The sequence below is a fragment of the Podarcis gaigeae genome (assembly GCF_964106915.1).
Source record: "Podarcis gaigeae genome assembly, chromosome: Z".
NCBI lineage: Eukaryota > Metazoa > Chordata > Lepidosauria > Squamata > Lacertidae > Podarcis > Podarcis gaigeae.
In genome coordinates, this window is record NC_139691.1 from 47,157,514 (window position 1) to 47,171,439 (window position 13,926).

The window sequence follows — 13,926 nt, forward strand, 5'->3', positions numbered from 1 at the left end:
AGGGGCTTTCCCCTCTGGGCATGTTGCTCAGAGCTGTTCCCAACCCATTGGAGATTTGCCCTGCTCTTCTTGCATGGAGCTCCAGACCTTTGGTTGAATGAAAGAGCCGCCCTACCTTGTTAGGAAAGAGGCACAGCTGAGGGGTAGGTCTATCTGCCTTGTATGCAGGAGGTTCCATTTGCCATATGTCCAGTTAAGAAGGACCAAGTAGTACGCAATAAGGAGGACCCTGCAGAACTATTGTCAGGAAGCGGAGAAAAATCCTAGCTGGACAAAGAAGTCTGCCTTAGGATGCCAACTTCTGAAATACTGACATGCACAACTGCCGGAAGGATCGCCCCAGTTGCCAGGATCCGAGTGTGTGGTTCCTACAACCTACTACTATTTGTAACACTCTGTGGGGGGGGGGGGACATAGACAAACCCCCAGATGAAAAACAACTCTTGAGTCGAGAATTGCAAAACCAGCTTTAATACTGTGTGACTGCTTTGGCAAAATGAGGTGTAGCAGGTGATGAAAATAGCCTGGGAATGCCCCACCTCTCTGCCCCCAACCCAATCTTCTTTGAACCCTGGCTAAAGGAGAGCAGCAGTGATGATGCAGAGGTGAGGGTTGCTGGCTTTTTTCCCCCAGTGGGAGGGCTCGCCATCCTTTAACCTCTGCCTGGCTAGCAAATCAGGTACAGTAGTTGCAGTGAAAGCAGTGCCATTTTACCTTTTCTCTGTTGTGTTTAAAAGGCCCAGGAACACTCCCAATGCAGAAAGGAGGGGGCAGGAAAGCCTAACCCTAACCCTAACCCTAACCCCACCCCCTGGCCTGCATGGGTTGCTGCTGCTGCAAACCTTTTCCTCCAAAGCACTAGCCAGGCCGGTGGAAACCAGCATGAAGTGCCGGCTAGAAACAGCAGGGAGAATTCAAAAGACGCAGACCAATGTGCATGAGCTCTTGTCCTGCCTGCCGATGAATCCTGGGCCACAAATTTCCCTTGACTACACAGTATGGATACAAAGTGCTTCCAGGATGTAGAAAGCACGTCAAATAATATAATATTCGGGTTTAGCATCTTTTATTTTTGCTTTTCTTTCTTTCTGGTGTAGGTTAGGGTGATAAAGAGCAGGAGATGTTGGGAGGGCAAAAGGAAAAAGGGCCTGGCCAGACAAGGAAAAGGCACACGGGCCCCCAATTCTGCAATATTTTGACCCCCAGAACGGGGCCCAGCAGGGGAGTCTTAGTGCCTACCCAATCATCCCTAGGCTGCTGAGATTAATCACAACCAGAGGCATATTCAACAGAGGATCTGCAGTGGGCAAATTGTGTGATTCTCGATATCAGAGGCCATCCTGTCCACAGGGACTGTGCCTGGAGGACATTATGTGGGCTAGCAGTAGGGAGAGAAAGGCCACGGCTGGTGGGGCATCTGCCAACAGGAAAATCGGAGGGAGCCCAGTATGAGGGCTTGACAGAGTGATGGTGATCTGACTTGGCAGGCCCACAGCCGCGGCCCCCCTCTCCCCACCAGGCGTGCTGTGCTGTAACCAAGTTGTGAACACCCCTGCCCTCCGGTCCTGAGACCCTTAGCAGGCTGAGCATCGGTCACTCTTCTCTTGTATCCCTGAGTTCCGCCGGAGAATGTCTTTGAGGGAGCCATCCTGCTCCGTCAGCAGCTGGTTGATTTCGTTCTGCTTATACTCGGAGAGCTTGTGGCCCAGGAAGGAGCCCTTCTTCGATGAAGGGTTGTGGCTCTTGGTTGCGCGGCGGGCGCAGGCCCTCACCAGCAGGAACACCACCTCCGTCAGGTTGAGGATGATGCAGATGCCCGAGGTGGCCAGCATGAAGACGGTGAAGACGGTCTTCTCGGTAGGGCGCGAGATGAAGCAGTCAACCGTGTTGGGGCAGGGGTACACGTCGCACTTCACCAGGCGGATCATCTGGTACCCTGGGTAGATCATGTAGAAGATGTACATGAAGGTGCCTTCAAAGACGATGCGGAAGATCACGCTGCAGATGTACGTCCACCACAGGGACCCTGAGATGCGCATCTTGTGCTTCTTCACCTCCTCCAGGTGCTTGGGGTCTCCATGGCCCGTCATGACCAAGAGCTTCTTCTCCTGGTGCTGCTGGTATGCCACGTGCATGGCCACCAGCAAGGCTGGCGTGGTCACCAGGATGAGCTGTAGGGCCCACAGGCGGATGTGGGAGATGGGGAAGTAGTAGTCATAGCAGACATTCTTGCAGCCAGGCTGCTGCGTGTTGCAGGTGAAGGACGACTGCTCATCCCCCCAGACGCTCTCTGCGGCCACGACCAGCACCATGATGCGGAAGATGAACACCACAGAGAGCCAGATGCGGCCAATGGCGGTGGAGTGGCGGTTCACACCAATCACCAGGGCATAGAAGCCTTCCCACTTCATTCTTCCGCGCTCCTGCAAGGGAACAGCAGAGCAGGGTCAGAGCAGGATGTAGGCAGGTGCAGGTTCCTCCTCCTCCTCCACAACCACCACCAACACCACCACCGTGCTGCTGGTAGGGATACAGGTGGATGCATAACACTAGTTATGCCATAGAGGTCTATCTAGTCCAGTATTGTCTACACAGGCTGGTTGCAGCTCTCCAGGGTTTTAGGAAAGGGACATTCCCAGCTCTACTTGGAGATGCAGGGGATGGAACCTGGGGCCTCCTGTGTACAAGGGAAATGCTTTCCTACTGAGCTACGGCACTTGCCAGAAGGACCGAGAGTGTAGGCATCGCAGATTCTCCAAAGTAATATTTTTCAGAGAAAGGCCCATTTCCCTACCTCCATTCTGTTAAGCAAGGCAGGTGTGTATCGACTGCTCCAAAGCCGCGCTGTTGCCAGACTTCTGAAATCAAGAGTAAATGCTCCTGTGCCCACCTTTATCGTTTTATTTTAGGGCCTCCTTTAGTTCAGCCTTTACCTGCAAGCACTGTGGCCGGAAAAAAGCCACATTTTAACAATGGGCGGAGCTGCTGTGCCTGACACCCAGTTTGCACAATCCCTGTTTTCAAAAGAAAGACGTGGGTCTGATGGGAATTGCTCTGACCTGCACAGTCCATTGCCTTGAAAAACAAGTGTGATAAAGGTAATGGTCTACTCAACAATTTTTACTCAGCATAGACCCATTGGAAGGAATGAGCATGACTGAGGTCCATTTCTTTAAACAGGTCTACTCTGACCAAAACATAGCTGAATGCCACCCCTAGGATCATCCAAGGAAATGCCAAGTTGCAATCCAGACACATCACAACATTTCCAACACTGTTTCAACACATCCAGTTCTAGAAGGGAACAGGGGCAATGCCAGTTCTGGCTGAGACTTCTTGTACAGGCACACAGAGGCTCAAGAAACAAGTCTGCAAACAGAGGGGCTTCTCTGGGCAGCAGGCAGTCACAGAGGAGACCACTTTCAACTGCTCCCTTTCTGCTGCCGCTGCAAGGCAGTCTTCACCAACTTGGATCTCTCCAGTCTTGGGCCATGCTGGGCAGGGCTGATGGGAACTGTAGGCCAAAACAGCTGGAAGATCACCAGGGGCGAGAGATCTTTCCCCTGCCTGCTTTTGTTGGGGGCTACATTCCCTGGGAAGGCAGCAGAATCTTTCTGGGGCTGCATGGTGGCCATGAATGGGGCCAAAGGCAAACTGTTCATAGGGGAACAGTTAGGGCCAGAGGTGCCAGCTTGCAAGGGCAATGGGGTGGGGAGCAGTGTCACATGCAAGCATCGTGCCTTCCTCCCTAAGCTGGACAGAAGCTTCCCAGGCTTTGGGAAGGAGGCGCCAGTGGAACATTGAGGGGACTAGCCTACTCCACTGCCAGCATGGCACTGAGCAAAGCCCAAGCTAAAATCAGGTGGGGCCTTTAATTTCTGCCAGTCCATTTCCCCCCACCCACACCCTGTTTGAAAGCTGAGGGCTGCCCCAATTCTAGATAGTAAATGAAAACGTTCGCTCTGAAACCCACAGGTGTGTCTTCATAGTCTCCTGCTTTTTAGCCATGGAGCTTTTCTCAAGGGAGCAGCACAGCCTAATGATGTCTGTCTATTCTCCCTCCCTCCCTCCCTCCCTGCTTCCCTGACCACCTCCCACTGTTCCTATGAGAGGCACATGACATGCAGCAGAGCAGAGCGTTTGGTGGGGAGGTCCTGAATTCCATTGGGGGCAAAGCTTTGCTGCTTGCTTGCTAGCTAGCTGGCTCTCTCACTTACTTGCAAAGATGAGGTGCAAAACAAACAACGAAGGTTTTCCAGGCATAGCGTGGGACCAGAGATGCATGGCATCTCCTTTCCTGACATCCACAGCACTTTCTGCTCTGTCACAGTGCAAGCCAGCCCAAAATGGGCCTTTCAACATGATGGTTTGGAGAGCGACAGAAGGGTTGGTCAAACATTACATTCAATGAGGGTTTAATTAATGTAAATGTGAACGCTGCTTAGGGAGTCAGATCATTTGTCCATCTAGCTCAGTGTCACCTGCACTGACTGGCAGCAGCTCTCTGGGATTTCGGACCATGGTCCACCTAGAGATATCAAAGGTTGAACTTGGGACCTTTTGCATGCAAAGGGGATGCGCTCCCATTGAGCCACAGATTTCCTAAGAGCCATAACTTAGAGGAAGAGCACCTGGTGTGCATCCAGTAGGTTCCAACTTCAGCTTTTGGTACCTCCAGGCAGGGCTTGGAAAGACTGCCCTCTCTGAAATGCTAGGCAGCCGCTGACGGTCAGTTTCAACAATACTGAGCTGGATGGGCCAATGGTCTGATTCCACAGAGGGCAGCTTCCTTTTCTGCCTCTGCGTACGAACAGCTGAGCTGTAAAGCCATACAGTTACTCACATGGAGCATTAAAGTCTCTGAACACCAGTGGAGCTGCACAAAACAACACAGGTAAGCTCATCCACGCACACATTTGTACACGTGGCAAAGGCAGCTTGTACCTGTGTTTGGTGCAACTTCTGAACAAGCCTACAGCCAGAAAAAGAGGCAGCACTGCAGATGCCCAAATGCTTTGCAAGCAAAAAAAAAAAGGGGGGTTCTCATTCTGTCAGAGACAGGATGAGTTCCAGGAGGTGAAGAGCTGCAAGTATCACCCAAGAGGCACAATGATTACCCAGCCTCCCCAGAGGCAAACTCCGTGTGAGCTAACAAGGGCCCGGTTCAGAAGTCACCACAGCCCCAAACTCACTAGGCAGACAACTAGCCTCTCTGGACCTCAGGCATTCAGCAGTGATACAGATTGCTGTAGTGAGCAACCTTGCAAGGTTAAGGATTGTAAAGGAATAATACAGCTATAAACAAAACATTTTGATTTTTTAAAAATTCCTGGGAAAGAGCTTTCCCAGCTTCTGGGCACCTCTTCACACCCATTTAGGTTTAAGTTTTATCTAGAAGCAGATGCCATTACGCACTTCTTCTGATGCTACAGCCATTGACGCTTCAAAATGGGAAGGAGAGCTGCCGAAGAGTGGGTTGGGGTACTACATTTTTAGATTGGATCCATGCCCTTTGCTTGCTTCTGGAAAAATAGACAGGTCCTTCCCATCCCACCACTGAGGACCACCACCGCCCTAGTCTAGACTGCTACCCACCAAGTCATTCCTGCTTCTACAAAGATCTGGGTCAGGGGAGGTTTCACAGCCGGGACTTTACCTTGCCGCAGGTCCTTCCCAAGGCAGCCGCAGGCTCCCTCTGCAGGGTCAGGCCTCCCAGCAGACTGTGCCCAGCTCGGGGAAGTCATACGCTGCTTTATAAACTGCTTTGCATACAATGAGGCCTTTATCGGCCCCCAAACAACACACTTTAGAATTCAGACCAAGCGCCCGGACTTCCGCCCACCCTTGCCAAACAAAGTGTCTGTGTACGGCATTCCAGGCCGTTCTAACCAAGCACCAGCACCTGGTCCCAGGCTCTGCCAGGGGCCAGAGACCCCACACAGTGACCTCTCCCCTCGATATCAAAGGATAGAAGCTGGGGGTGCTAAACTTTGTGGAAGGAGCAGCCAGGAGTTTGACTGGAGGCGGCCGCTCTGCTCTCAGGCCAATGCACACAGGCATGCCTTGGAAAGATCTGCAATGGCCCTGGAGGAAGGGGGTGGGGGTGGGAGAAGGAAGAGTTAAGGCTGCTAGTTGCTGCCCCCGGGGGTCAGAAGGGAGGATGCTCAACACGCCAGCTGCCTCAGCCATGACGCCTTTTGGCGTCAGCTGTACCATGTCCCACGAAAAGAGATGGTGATTTGCGTCTCCTTCCGGGGTGCAAAGTCAGTACCGGAATCCGGTGCCAAGCCTGGCAGAGCACAATGATGCCTTCAGTCCTTTGAGTTAGGAAACCGAACCCTGTTCCAGTGCATCCTTCCCTACACACTCACACACCCACACACCACACCCGCCCACACACCCGCCCACACACTCACTGCCCTTCATGAGCTCAACAGACAGAGCTGCCTGCCTAGAGCACAGGAGGTAGCTGCTGGGCAGAAGAGCTTTGCTGCGGAATAAGCTCACAGAGCACAAACTCGGTCCAAGAGAGACTCCTGCCACATGCAGGAAGGGCTGAACGCAGGGGAAAAATCACAGGGACAGAAACTGGGGCAACTGCTGGCAGGGGCTGGGCTGGGGGCTGGACATGGAGGGAGTGCCGGATTAAACCCTGTGGAGGCCCCTAGGCAGTCAAAATCCTGGGGGGGGGGGGTTAGCCTTGCTAATTATCTCCTAGTACATTTTTGCTCTTTCAAGATAAAATCAATATTGTTTTGCTCCATTGTGGGGCCCATAGACCAGCACCTACTCTGCCTATTGGTAATCAGGCACTGCATCAAGCAACTCAAGGCAGCAAATGGATTCTGTGTTTGGAGTATTTGTGGGCTAAGACCTTTCAAATGCAGACCTGCAGGAAGGATGGTGGCTGAGGACAGCTCCCAAAGTTCATGTGATCTACAAGGGGGCTGGAAGGACTGAGCACTGTCCCAACTGGATAGCAACTTGATCCCAGATCCCAATCCAGTACTTGCAGTGAAGGTGGGTGGGTGGAGGTGCAATGAAGCAATAAGACAGTGATTTTTCTGTGGGAAGGTAACCATTAAACCAGTTCAAACATAGCTGGACAAGGGGCCATGGGTCTGGAAGGAGCAAAGGTCCTATTCAGGGCACCAGAAAGCTTTGGAGAGGAAGTGGCTCTTGCTTGAGAACCAAAGGTGAGTCATGTTGGGGATGGGAGTGAACGTTAAAAAGTAAAATAAAATGCATACACTTTTCCACCAACAGAAACAGTCTCCTTAGAGCACAGCACAGTTCATGGAATCATAGAATCTAGGAGTTGGAAGGGACCCAAGGGTCATCTAGTCCAACCCACTATGATGCAGGAATCTCAGGCCACCCAACGACTGCTTAAAAACCTCCAAGGAAGGAGAGTCCACCACTTCTCGTGGGAATCTGTTACACCACGGAACAGCGCTTGCTGTCAGAAAGTTTTTACGAATGCTTAGTCGGAATATTTGTTTGTTATAAAACATTCACTTTGGGTGTTGGTATGTATCCCAATAAAACAAGGCAATTAGACAATGGAAAAATAAATACTGGTCAGCACATAAAGCAGATCTGGGAAAATGACCAAACCACAGCACTAGTTGCTGGTCAAAGGAAAGGATGTACCCAACCCGAATGAGAAGGCACAGATGGGGAATTTGTAGGCCTCTGGGGGCAGCTGAACCACAACTCTCTTCACTCCTGACTATGGAGAACCCTGGCTGGAGTCTGAGGAAGAAGAGGAGGCACAGCAGGAACAGCCTTCACCCATTTCTGCCACCACCTGAACATGCCCCCCCCCCGCCTTGCTGAAACTCGGTGAGGATGTTCTGCAAGGCGTTCTGCCACCTGTCTTCTGCACCTCAGATGTGAGGAAGACAAGCGGCAACACCACACACCAGAAGCGTCTGAGTGGGCAGGGTCCTGCCTCTTGCGCTTCTGCCACCTGAGGCAGCTGCTTCATCCTGCCTCATGGGTGGGCTGGGTCTGAGGCACAGAGATTCCCCATCCCTGTGCTGTCTTTAGCAGCCAGGGAAAAGATTTAATGAAATAATAGACCAGGCAAATTTCCTGTGAGAGTTCTGGAATTTGGGAGTTGCAACCAAGAAGATCATGCCCTGCATGTAAAGGGACACAGTTCAGTGGTTCAACATCTGCTTTGCATGCAGAAGAATCCAGGTTCAATCTGGGGGAGATCCCCTGTCTGAAATTCTGGAGAGCTACTGCCAGTCAGTGTAGGCAGTACTGAGGCAGAAGACAGCTTCTTATGTTCCTAATATAGTGCCAATAAATAGTTTGCTATGTTGCCATAGAAAGGAAGAGCCCCAGCTCAGTGGTAGAGCATCTGTTTGGAATGCAGAAGGGCCCATGTTCAAACCCCATATCTCTAGGTAGCATTGGGAATGTCCCCTACCTGAAATCCTAGAAAGCTGTTGCCAGGGAGTGTAGTCAGTTCTCAGCTAGGTGGACCAATGGTCTGACTCAGAATAAGGCAGCTTATTACGTTCCCAAATGGTCACACCAGCAACAGTGGTGGCAAAACCAGGGCAGATGTGTTTGGGTGCGGCATGCAAACCAAGATAGCAGCCGTTTGTCTCACTGTGAGCCAGAACAATCGCCATCCCTTGGCAGAGTTTACCTAGTGGGAGAGGACCAGGGTGGGCTGCAGGGAGCTTGACGCCACAGGTCAGCATTGACGGCAATGAGCCTTGGCTGAGCTCTTTTCGGGGGGTGGGGCCTGGCAGAGGTGGCAGAAGAGGGACAAGAACAGCCAGGACTGGACAGGGGTTTGCAAGAGAGAAGGGAGCACAAATCCAGCAGTGAGCCTGAGCCCAGCAAAGGGTGCTTTTGGAGGAGGTGGGGCTCTGCGTCAAAGGAGCATTAACCCACTGCTTGCAGGATAGGAAATGGCACCGTCCTCATCAATTGAGAGTTTATTTGTATGCAGCTTTCCTTTGGTAAACACATGCTCAAAGTGGCGCATAACACCATACAGAACAAAATAGAGCAACATTTGAAGGTAATGAAAGGATAGTTAGAAAAAAGAACACAATTTAAACAGTCGTACTATTGTTAATAAGGCAAGCAAGCAAACATCTCCTGTTAAATAAACATTGAAGCAATGCCTAGTAATATAACAAGAAACTTCCAAACAGCAGCAACAACTGCACATTTTATCCAAAACTAAATGCTGCCTGAGCAACATCCCATTGGAGCTTGCTCCAACTTAAAGCAGCCTTGGGACAGCCCCAGAGGATGCACCTGTTTTTGTCACAGCTTCCAGGTAGGGCATTCACATTCCCTAAGCAGCACAGGCATTGCTGTTGCCAGCTGACACCATGGCAGAGTTTACTGGCCACTTCAACATCATGGTAATATTTCAGCAGTTGCAGTCAGGAGGTTACGTGTGCATTTCTTGGCGTGGGGAAGACAGCTTCCTAAGTTCACGCATGCATTTCATGCGCCTGTGAATTGCACTTCTGGACAAAACATATTTTCGCAAGGACAAGAGAGCAGAATCTTGAAGTTCACATTCACACTTAACTCTTTCTTATCATTTTCTCTCTACAGACCGCTAGGCAGAGAGGCCAGGAGCTAGGCAAAGCATAGCGGTGTTCTTTCCCTTTTTTTAAACCACTTTTATTAAAACTTGAGAAAAGAACAAAAAAGCAATATACAAAATTAACACCAAACAACAAGCATTTTTAAACATATAAACTAAAAGAAAGAAAATATAGAAAAAGAAAAGACATCCAATTCTCCGTCTATTAACTTTCTAGACTTATGCAAATCCCTAGCTCCATAATAGCATCTAAATCTTCTGCTTTCCATAAACAAATCTTTTTTAGTCTTAAAACCCAGATATCACAAGCTCATTTTCTATTTTGCACACAAAGTCCCTAAGGGGTTTCCAATTATTCATAAATGTCAACAAATTTTCTCTTAATTTTCCTCTAATTAAGCACATCAACTTTGCCATCTCAACCAAATCCACTAATTTCAATAGCCATTGCTCCATAGAAGGTAATATATAGGTCCTTGCATCCTTGTACAAATAACAATCTTGCCGCTGCAAAGCATAGTCAATGTTCAACTTCCACAGCCCAGTTCCCATCACTGCTCGGCCTCCAAAGCGCATAAGCCCCAATAAGGGCTAGAAACTTGCACTTGGCTTTTAAACACAGACACACACTAAAGGAGGCTTTCTCAGCTTGCTGTAAAGTTTACACCCAATACTGATTTCTGCAGTGCTGCAGAAGGAACATTATGCTGGAACAGGAGAGGATTTCCTCCTTATCCAACAGCCAGCTCTGTTGCTTAATTTCTGGCACTAACTTCAAATGTGAGAAGTTCTGTTGAACACTGAAAATTTCAGATACAAAATGGCAGGAATCAGAAAACATAGTGGAAAAACAAACGAAAGGTTAGGGTGGGGGAGAAAAAGCATTTGGGTTGCAGGTGTCTGGATTTGACGATGCACCTTTGGGACTTGGACGTTTACAGTCTTCCATTTGCTCTGCATCAAGCGAGCTCCCACTGCTGTTTTGCGAATGTTCCAGCCATTGCTCATGAAATAACTGTATTTTGATTTGTTCCACCCCCCCCACCAAAAAACCCCCGCTTATATCCGAATTGAGAAAAAGAATGACCTAGTTGCATTTCAGTGCATACATAGTCTTCCTCATTAAGTTTAGATTCTGGATGTTGAAGTCTGTAGGCACAAACTCCTAGGAACTCCACACACTGACCAAACCAAAGCATTGCCTAGCCCCATAGGATCTCTGCCAGCCTCGCCCCTTGCTAGCACACTTACCTGTAGCCAATCAGAGGACAGTCACCAGCATAACCTTTCTGCTAAAAGCTTCAGCCTAGCTACCCCAGCTGAGCTGTTTATACCTTGGGGCAGCCCCTCCCACTTCCCTCCCTCTTTCCATCTAGGGAAAACCAAAGGAAGGAGGGGAGACTCTTTTGCCCACCCTGACTTCGCCTCTTCTTTGCCGCCTCCTGCCCATATAAAGCACAAGAGGCACGTAGCATAAGGTTGTGTGGTTGGCACTGCCAGTTCAGCCCAGAGATTTCTGCAGGAGCAGTGCCCACTCATCTGGGTCAGATGCCTTGGGCAGATGCTCCCCACCCTGACTCTGCCAGACATAGTGGTGGCAGCAGCAGCAGCAGAGTTTCATGGGCCAAATGCTCCCTTTCCTCCATGCAGGACCCAGAAGATGCCAGCTGTGAACAGAGCACTATGTGTCCACACCTCTCTGAGTTGGCAGCACCTGCTTCAAAACAGGAAGATGGACTCCTGGGTTAATTCCTCCAACCCACCCCGTGTCCATACACCCTAGAAGCAGTTTTTGCAATTAGCTGTGAACACCACAAACCAAATACTGTGCCCCCACAAGGCTTTCAAACTCTTGCAAAAGCCAATCCTGTATGTAAACATTAACTCACGTGTACTAAGACGCCCCACTCCAAGGTTCCGCTAACAGATGTTGAAACAGTGCAATGGTCACAAGACCCGGAGAAGGCAAAGCAAGCAATACCTTTGCACTAGGCTCACTGTCTGGGCACAGGGGGATAAAGTGTGCTTCAACACAGACACTAGAGATGATGGCAGAATCGTTGCCCATTGCGATAGCTGGCCAGTAGACTTCCTCAGGGCTTGAAATTTACCCCCGAATCTGCTCTGGATGTCAGGGATCAATTCCAGAGACATAACATTTTAATACTGTCTCCTGAGCATGTGCAGAGTGCCTCTTTCCTTTTCCTCCATAGTAGGTGGAGAGGCTGAACTCCTGTCTCGGAGGAGCTGTTTTCCAGTCAGGCTTAGGTGCCAACAGGTCTCATTCTAAGAAACCAGCTGGCTATGCTTGTGCATGGAGTATTTTGCATTGTCAAAGCCAACCTGTGCCTCCACAAGCAATGTGGAAGCGGCCCCAGCCTCACAACCTGGCCCACAACCCATTTCATCTGCAGGGTGGTCGGCTGGTTGAGGACAACAGAGAGAGGAACATCAATCCTTATTGCACAAAAGGCCCAATCAAGTTTGTGGTGTGACCGTGGCAGTGACTCTGAGCACCTATGGCAAAGGCAGGCATAGGAAAAGCAGCTAGGACATACAAAGAGCCTGGCTGCTGGATCAGGCCAGTGGCTCATTTAGTCCAGCCGCCCTGTTCTCACAGCAGCCAATCAGATTCTGGACCTGAGCTTCATAGCTCCTCAATACAATTGCAATTCCAAGCACCTTGTTTTCAGAGGCATCTGCCTCTGACAGTGGAGGCAGACCCTAGGCATTGTGGCTGGCAGCTATCGATAACCTTGCCCTACATGCATTTCTTTAGTCCTCTTTTAAAGCCATCCATCTTGGTGGCCATAACTACTCCTTGTGGGCAGCTGTTGACAGCCGAGTGGGAGGATCCCTCCCTCCCCTAAAGAGGTAGAAAAAAGACTTGCCAGAAAAAGGTTCCCGGTTTCTTCTGCACTGTCCTCTAGCTTTGATGGGCACAGAACTGGTGCCGCCTCGTGGGGTGGATCCTGTGTCTAACTATGCCTTTCTTGGGCAGTGCCCTCTCTGCAACGCTTTGGTGTCATAGAAGGCAATGATTTTATTTGTCCCTCCCTGCCTCAGTTAAGGAAGGGCAGGGCAGGCGGGGTGCCAAAGTACTTATCGCCTTTAGTAACAAGTACAGCTCACCCTGTACTCACCCAAGAACTGGGAGAAAGTTAAAACAGCCACCCAAATGGGCCGGATGGCCCTCGTGCAATGGACAGGTGCCAGGTGACTGCTGGGCAGGATAGAAACTACTGGGGGCTGCCGAGGGTGCTGGTAGACAAAGCCAAGCAAGACTTGAAGTCTCCCCCATGAGGGCTAAAAGGGCCCATGACACTTAGGCATACAGGAAGCTGCCTTTGCAGAATCAAGCATATTGGGTCTTTCAGTATTGCCTGCACTGATTGGCAGCAGCTATCCAGGGTTTCAGGCAGAAGACATTCTCAGCTCTCCCTGGAGATTCCAGTGTGGGAAGTTAAACCTGGGACCTTCTGTTTGCAAAGAAGATACTTTAGCACTGAGATATGACCCTTTCCTTGAAATATCTGTGTTGCTTATGTTCCAGTCTCAATGCACTGCCAGATTTTAGTGGAGAGTTGCATATATATTTTTTGTTAAAAATCAGTAATTTCACATCTGGATTCTTTCACAAAGCTCTTGCCCAGGTTTATGCCATCTGGGCAAAGTAACCTTTAAAAAAATCCATGAGCCAGTTTGCCCTAAAATGTCACATTTTGTCACCTCTTTCATTTGCTTAAAAATGATAAGACCTCCCTGAAAAAGTGGTTCAGGCACAGCTCTCTGCAGTGAGGAATTCACCCAACTTCATTGCCATCTCCTTAGCCATAGCTTAGAAGTAGAATAACATATGGTTTTCAGAAGTTCCTTGGTTCAATCCCCAACATCTTCAGGTAGGGCCAGAATATACTCCTTGCCTGAAATCCCATAGAGTCACTGCTGGTGACGCTGAACTCGATTGACAAAGGATCTGAGTGTGCGTAAAGGCAGCCTTCTGTGGGTGCTAATCATGTCACACCTTTGTCACCTCACAGTCTGGGCCAGTTCCTTGGGTGCTCTCCTGCTCACGTTGCATTTAAATGAAAACATTTGTTGCTTGTTTTTAATGTTTTTAACAATCTGCTCAGGAATTCTTTTCTCCACATGCTTCGTTATCAACCTAAGATTTGTTTTGACAAGATTTGTTTTCCTAGTCTGAGCAAGCCTTCTACTTCCCAAATAAAGCTTTCTTGTCTTTTATAGCTTCCATGACTCTACTCATTAACCAGACTTTACATCCTCTTGTGCCTTCCTGAACTAAGGTGTTTATTCTACCTGAACATTTATTGTAG

At 49.6% G+C, this 13,926-nt stretch overlaps 1 protein-coding gene across 4 annotated transcripts; it reads right to left on the minus strand.

Annotated features, from left to right (window-relative positions):
* Window positions 1–455: 455 nt before the first annotated feature.
* Window positions 456–12,597, minus strand: GJB1 (gap junction protein beta 1). Of its 4 annotated transcripts, none has more exons than XM_083723104.1 (2): window positions 12,481–12,597; window positions 456–2,423 (listed from the first exon to the last, which is right to left on the minus strand). In XM_083723104.1, the coding sequence occupies exon 2, from the start codon at window positions 2,409–2,411 to the stop codon at window positions 1,575–1,577; it is 837 nt and encodes a 278-aa protein (XP_083579230.1). In that variant the 5' UTR covers window positions 2,412–2,423; window positions 12,481–12,597; the 3' UTR covers window positions 456–1,574. The 4 variants fall into 4 exon arrangements, with proteins under 4 accessions (XP_083579230.1, XP_083579229.1, XP_083579231.1 ...); XM_083723103.1 differs by lacking the exon at window positions 12,481–12,597 and adding an exon at window positions 10,841–10,896; XM_083723105.1 differs by lacking the exon at window positions 12,481–12,597 and adding an exon at window positions 8,441–8,510.
* Between the last annotated feature and the right edge of the window lie 1,329 nt (window positions 12,598–13,926).

Bases quoted from the DNA above. Each gene is read 5' to 3' on its own strand.
- GJB1 (XM_083723104.1), bottom strand. From the start codon at position 2,411: ATGAAGTGGGAAGGCTTCTATGCCCTGGTGATTGGTGTGAACCGCCAC.